The sequence below is a fragment of the Colossoma macropomum genome, unplaced genomic scaffold (assembly GCF_904425465.1).
Source record: "Colossoma macropomum unplaced genomic scaffold, Colossoma_macropomum, whole genome shotgun sequence".
Classification (NCBI taxonomy): Eukaryota; Metazoa; Chordata; class Actinopteri; order Characiformes; family Serrasalmidae; genus Colossoma; species Colossoma macropomum.
The window spans coordinates 32291636-32298524 of record NW_023494804.1 but is presented as its reverse complement, the minus strand read 5'-3'; the positions used below and the strand labels follow the sequence as shown (position 1 = coordinate 32298524).

General features: G+C 39.8%; 1 protein-coding gene across 1 annotated transcript; it reads right to left on the bottom strand.

Moving 5' to 3' along the window:
- Positions 1–338: 338 nt before the first annotated feature.
- Positions 339–5752, bottom strand: sod1 (superoxide dismutase 1, soluble). The gene is made up of 5 exons (XM_036594804.1): positions 5596–5752; positions 4320–4416; positions 4084–4153; positions 1888–2005; positions 339–747 (listed from the first exon to the last, which is right to left on the bottom strand). The coding sequence occupies exons 1-5, from the start codon at positions 5665–5667 to the stop codon at positions 640–642; spliced, it is 465 nt and encodes a 154-aa protein (XP_036450697.1). The 5' UTR covers positions 5668–5752; the 3' UTR covers positions 339–639.
- Positions 5753–6889: the final 1137 nt, after the last annotated feature.

The following is a 6889-nucleotide window of genomic DNA, read 5'->3' as shown; positions in this document are numbered from 1 at the left end:
TATCTGTTTCAGTGCGGTTTTCCTGTTTGCCTTGTGTTTCATAGAATTCATCTTGTGGAAAAACACTTTTTCCCCCCTCATCTTGGCTCTAAAAAGACAAGTAATCCAAGAGTATCAAAGTAATCAGATTGCATTACTTCAAAATCATAATCCTCTGAATTAGGCTACAGATTAGATTTTGGAACAGCTGATCAGCCATCTAAACCACAATATCTTTTTAAAAGTATTCCCTTTGGTCCTGAGAAACTGTTCCTGACTAAAACTAGCTTAAAAAAACTAAATATTAACTAAAAACATCATCTACTAAAGGCTAATTCAGAAAAATCAATCTGAGCAAATGGTATCCAGCAAATGTTTATTGGACAAGTGGGAATTCAGTGAAAATAAACAATATTTCACTGTCACAGACTTATAATTTTGCCAAGGAAACAAATCAACTGATTGCCAGGTGTAAGTGCGCTGCAGGAAACAAGATACAGACAGCTAAGGCATGGGTACGCTATTCATTTTTCTAAATTCTGTAAAAAATAAACTTTTAGACTTCAACAGGTTAAGTGGTAGACAGGGCAGCTGCGTTGGTCACTGAGCGCTCCGAGTTGTTCCAGTGCTAAAATGGGGCAGTTGGTGGTGGAGCCTGCTTCACTGAGTGATGCCTATAACACCACAGGCCAGGCGACCACCAGCATTACCAGTTTTGAGACTTTCTTCATCGCCTCCTTTACCCAAGTCATCCTCCTTCTCATGAATCTGCAATAGGACAAACACTCAATTAACTGAACACGTCACAATCTATCTATGTCTTACCACATTCATGGAGACCCTATGCTATACCCTAGCTCAGGGGTCGCAACCCAAATGTTAAGAAGAGCAATTTTGTCCTTTCAACAAAAATCAAACCGCCTTGGGAGCCACAATATACTATGTCCATTATACCATCTTGGCTGTAAATATGTCTCAGTGTGTGCTGATGTGCTAGTATAGGCTAAAAACACAATATAAATAAAAACACAGACTTACTTTGCTCTGCTTTAAGCTTTAGCTCAACTATAGCTGCTTTTCTCGCATCTCTGGCAGGAAACTTCCACAAAAGTAGAATAATTTCCTATAAAATGTCTCTCGACGTTCGATTTTTTATGAGGCCGAAGTCGCTTCTCATTCACCAGCTTCTTGTTCGAATTATTCCGTTCCACCTTAAATGGCGCATAAGGTGGCAGAATGTAACTGCTGCACTATTTAAGGTGGAACGGTAAATTTTGAACAAGAAGCTGGCGACTTTGTAATGTTTGACAGTTTCTCGCTGCAGATTAAATACATCAGGAAACCAGCTGGAGTGATTATTAATGCAAATAAAACCATTCGTCTCCAGATTATCGATGTTCGTCTTAAATCTCTCTCTTTGCCTTTTTGTCAGCTGCTAGCTAGACAAGACTGCTGTCAGTGTTGCTATGGTGATCGGCAGTCTGTGCTGATCTTCAGGGTTAAAGGATGAATTAGCAGTTCTACATTAACTTTAGCGTTTAAGACCATTTATTGTTAAAACTGTGTTGAACGATCAGCAGAGCTTTATTTTACTGGAAAGGAGGATTATTTTAACCTAAAAAAGAGAACATGTTGCCGACCCCTGCCCTGTGTGTTTTCCCAGCTTTTACGCACCTGCCTCGTCTCAATAATGGCTTCATAGTTATTTAATCAACGTAAGGGGTGTCAGAACAAAGAAAAAACAAAAAATGTGTGGTGCATTCTACTAAGTACTTATTACACATATGTTAACTCTAAATGCCTACAGACTGCTGTATGCCGGGTTTGTGCATATGTGCCCTGGGATAAATGAATGAGTTATTTCTTCTGGATAAGAAACTGAAAATTCCAGGTTTTTTGTTTGCTCACCACCATGGTCCTCCCAATGATCGAGTACGGCCCACTCAGTGACAGAACTTTATCCTCAATGTTTATTTTGGCAACACCGTCACTCCCAGCAGTCACATTACCCAGATCTCCAACATGCCTGTGGGAAACAGCATTAAGATTATAGCACTGATGCAGGGACAGATCCGGATGCAATGACTTATTATGAAAAAGCTGAATATTTTGTTTAACCTCTTATCCTCATCGGTATATCTCGGTTTTTCCATCTGAATTTACATACCCAAATCGTAAGGCAAATTATTCAGTAACTGCATAAAATAAATGTAAATCTTTGGGATTTTTTTTGTAAAAGTTTCCCTCAAATTAACAGAAAATGTGTTTTATGATCATAAACATAATGCTGTATGCTTACAATTTACTGCTGAAAGCCAAAAATCTAAGATGCTCTTTGTATTTTTTTTACAAAAATAATTTTTACAGTGCATATCACTGAAGAGACACCATCTGAGATCCAGTTTATAGCTCAGATTTGTGGAAAAATGGGTCGACTTTCAGTAGGAAAACTGATGATTTCAAGCTTCTTGTATTATGAAGTTTTAAAACTACATTATCCATCTATTTGACTGGAAAGAAGACAGTTACAGCTCTCATATGACACCCACCTTTTGAATATAGCTTATAAAATATGAAAGTAAAGAACATAACGAAGTGCATTTTGGAACCAACAGTGGTTCCAAGGAGTTAAAAAGTTAAGTTTCAGTGCATGGAGAGTTTGTAAGGACCAGTCAACAGGCTTGGCCATATTTCATATTTTTATACAGTGTTGAATAGAAAAGATTATTCAAATGAAATAATTATCCCATAACAGTTATAATCCTAGCCTAATAATGAATCGTCACAGTTTCACAAGCTTGTTAAAAGGTCATATGACTGTGGATAAGAGGAAAAGAATGCATGGATCAATGAGATTTTCTGCCAGTTAAAATCTGGCAGACCGAGTCGTGAACACAGAGTGCAAATTTTGCAAAATCAGTGGCTCAAAACATGCCGTATCTAAACATTCTGGAAACACCGAGCACAAGTGCTTATTCTGTAATGTGTGGGTCAAAAAGAAAGCTTGAAACAACTCATTATATTATGTGGCACAGCATAATATTTCAGTGAAGAGAGACGTGGTTTTAATGGTTAATGGATCTAGTGCTATACAGAAAGCTAAAATAGGCCTTTTTGAAATAAAGGGGAACTCCACTGATTTTACAAAAATTCAGTCGCTGAGATATAAACTAAATGATTGGTTTGATGTGAAATGGTGCAGAATAGAGAAATGATTTTCTTTACAGTGGTGGTGACAGGAAACAGGGGTTGCATAACTCTCCACAACAACTAGTGAAACTACACATCTCAGATTTATATGTAATGTAAAATAATGGTAAATATGAAAAGGGTTGTTTTCTTTTGGCACTATTTCTCCTCACAACACCCTGCATGAACGCATTTTTACGGAAGTCCGGAGAGGCAATAACCTGTTGCTATAATTTTATGTATTGTTACCTTGAGATAACGAGTTAATTAACAAAGTTGTTATCTTGAGATCACAAGATAATTAACTTCTCACAATAACAACAACAAAGCCACACTACAGAAAGTTATTACGTGAAATGGTTATGAATATAATTCCTGGTTGTTGAGACACTGTTACAATAGATTTACGTTAATGCCTAGCCTACAATGTATGGAAGTCCAGAGAGGCCATAAGGTAGTTATAATTTTCTGTATAGTTATCTCGAGATAACAAGATATATCATTATTTCAAGATGACGACTTTGTTATCTTGACATAACAAGATATTTAACTCGACATCAAGATAACAGCTTTTGCAAACTTTAACAAAAGTCGTTATTTTGAAATAAAGTTAGTTATCTTGTTATCTCGAGATAACAATGCAGAAAATTATTACTACCTTATCTCAACAACTAGGAATTATATTCATAAACATTTCAAGTAATAACTTTCTGTGATGTGGCTTTAACAGGTATTATATATATTTGGAGGTCTGGTTTTTAATCACCACCATAGTGAAGAATTATGATTTGGCAAGTTTCTCTACAGTGGGGCACTTTACATTAAACCACTCTGAATGACTCCGTTTACATCGCAACAAATTATGCAGAAATGTTGGAAACCGTCCCTTAAGCCATTAATGCAGACTAAACGTACCTGATTTCATCATTAGGTCCACCGTGGGTTTTGTTGTGGGGGTTATAGTGTGGTCCTGCACTTATGCAACCTAAGGTCAAAACAGCATGGGCAATGATTTGTGAGTAACTCAACAAACATACAGCACGTCTCAGTAGCAAAACACAACACATGGTCTGATTAATGTGAAGCTTTGATGAACAGGTTAGATTTAAAAGAATACAATATTTGAGTAGGACAAAAAAGACAAAACTCACCGTTCGTGTTGTCTCCAAAAGCATGGACATGAAATCCATGCAGGCCAGGGGTGAGGCCAGTGATCTCTCCTGTAACCTTTACTGGAGCACTTCCATCCTGTAACATGACAACTTTGTCAGTCAGATTTACCAACTTAATCTGGCCTCCATAGCTACAAAACTATACCAAACAGCCCATATTAGTCTATGTAACAGCGATGTTATCCCAATCCCAGGAGATTATAACAATGTCAGGGCGAATCAGATTTGTGGTAAATGACATAAACAAGTGTTCCAGTAGAGTAAAAGTGGTTTATGAAATCAGTTTCAGTTTGCAAACCGGTTTTCACGGCGAATAAATAAACTCAGCGAGGCGAATGACTCAGCAGTATTTATGATCTTGGACACACGTAACGGCCCAGCTAAGCCCCTTTTACCCACTTTTCATGTCTGTCGATTATCCATTAGCTAACCTAGATATCACTCTCCAACGCGACTCGACTACCTAGCAGTATAGAGGTGCAGCCAGGATAACATTTATGGCGTCGACCTTAAATGGAAATATAACTGGATTAACGTGGAAACGCCATTTGCATTCGGTTTGTTCGGACGTTATTTAATGAGACACGCATCGGGATTAAGCCTGTATGAAACACAGCAGTGTTTGCGGCGCAGCCCGACTGCAAAACAAGGCTAAAGTCGGCTTCATATAGTTCCAATTTTCCCACGTTCCACCTTAAATGGTGCAGCAATTGTTATTTTAACGTCTGAGGCGCCTGAACGTAGCTTAACCGCTGCACCATTTAAGGTGGAACGGAACAATCGAACTTCAACTCGGCTAAATCAGCACAAACTCGCTAGCTTAGCTAACGTTACACTTCGTCATTTTCCTCATGTGACTCAACACCAACTGCAACACAGTCGTTGTCATAAAAAACTGCAAAATATTCGTTACTGCGCGGGAATATTTGTTCTAACTGACAACTGACGTGCACGGCAGAGTAAAACGCAGGAGAGCTAGCGTTAACGTTACCAGCAGAAGTGTAAAATTCAGATCCAGAAAGTACAAATCCTTCCCGGGATTTTGTTCCAACGGCCTGGCTTCTCTAGGTAGATCAAGCCACCAGCGGAGCTGTCCATGCAGTTGGAACAAAATCCTGGGAGGGATTTTTACTGTCTGGATTTGCACCTCTGCCAGGCTCGAGCCGCGCTCTGGGAAGGAACTTAGCAAAGTTAGCATTCCCGCTCAGGCGAAGTAGGGCGCAGCAAAACAACGAAAAATACTAAATAAATGTACCTGCTGCTCGAAGTAAACCGTGCCAGTCACCTCTCCGGTCCCTTTGAGAACACACACGGCCTTCTGTGCCATGTTTTTGTGTATATGTGCGTGACAGTTGTGGCTACAAAACGAAATGACCGAGCTGAGCAAAGCCGCCAGACAGCGCAGCAGCTCTGATAAGGCAGAAGGCGGAGTACTCTCACCGACCAATCAGGACGGCGGAGGGCAGGGGCGGAGCTGATTGGCTGAGACGCCGACTGTTGAGATAAGAGCGGCGATGGTGATTGGCTGGCTTTAACCCACAGCAGAATCTCTTCTAGCGGTTCAAGTAATTTCCTTTGATTTACATTGAAAGTGTTGAGGACAAAGCGCTGCATTGTTAACGTAATGCTGATTGCTGACTGTGTAGCCATCGTGCATTTGTCAGCTCAAAAACATCCAGCATTTTTTTTTTTATAGTGGTTTGATGTGAAATACAAGCACCACTCCATTCTACAGAAACTACAGCACAGTGATGGTAACCAGACATCCAGAGGGTTTAACCCTTGTGTGGTGTTCAGGTCTGTGGGACCCAATTTTCAATGTTTACCAAAATAAATAATGATGTGATTTATTATTATTTCAACCCCAGATTCTTTGGTCTTTGCTCATTTTCTGTGAAGCACATATAAAATAACCCATTTTCAGCACCTTCACACTGTTCACCCCCCCCCAACACACACACACACACACACACACACACACACACACACTCACACTCACACTCATTTATATTACACATGTGGTGTTGGGGTGAACCTGCGGGGAATAGAAGTGTGGAGGTGCTGTGTCCTTCACTCTGTTCTCCTCCTACATGGCCTGCTGTTAGTGTGTGTGTGTGAGAGAGGGCGGACAACATGGACAGGCTGCTGACTGACTACAGCTGCTAAAGGAGAACCCTACGCTGGACACTTTTAAACATCCGGTATTTTTACATAAATTGTTGTGGCTGTATTGATTAAAAAAACAATGCAGTGGGTCCACCAGACCACTGAGTAACAAACACATCAACACCACACAAGGGTTAATGCCGCTGAACTCTCCCTCACAGAAAGGGAGTAATGGTTCCAAAAGAGGTGCCTCATGCCTGAGACATTATTTTGTTGTAATTGTGAGATAAGCTTTTACCCTAAATGTACGTTTTAAAGCCATTAATAGCAGAGAAGAACATGAGGACTGCTGTAAGGCAAAGAGGTCCCACAGAAAACCCTGCTTTTCCTGATTAACCACTATTTTATCATCATCAACGTTGCATATAAAACCCCAGAAGACA

Bases quoted from the DNA above. Each gene is read 5' to 3' on its own strand.
- sod1 (XM_036594804.1), bottom strand. From the start codon at position 5,667: ATGGCACAGAAGGCCGTGTGTGTTCTCAAAGGGACCGGAGAGGTGACT. The intron at 4,417-5,595 runs GTACATTTATTT...GTCATGTTACAG, and splicing joins CGGTTTACTTCGAGCAGCAG to GATGGAAGTGCTCCAGTAAA. The intron at 2,006-4,083 runs GTACGTTTAGTC...TGTTTCCCACAG, and splicing joins GGACCTAATGATGAAATCAG to GCATGTTGGAGATCTGGGTA.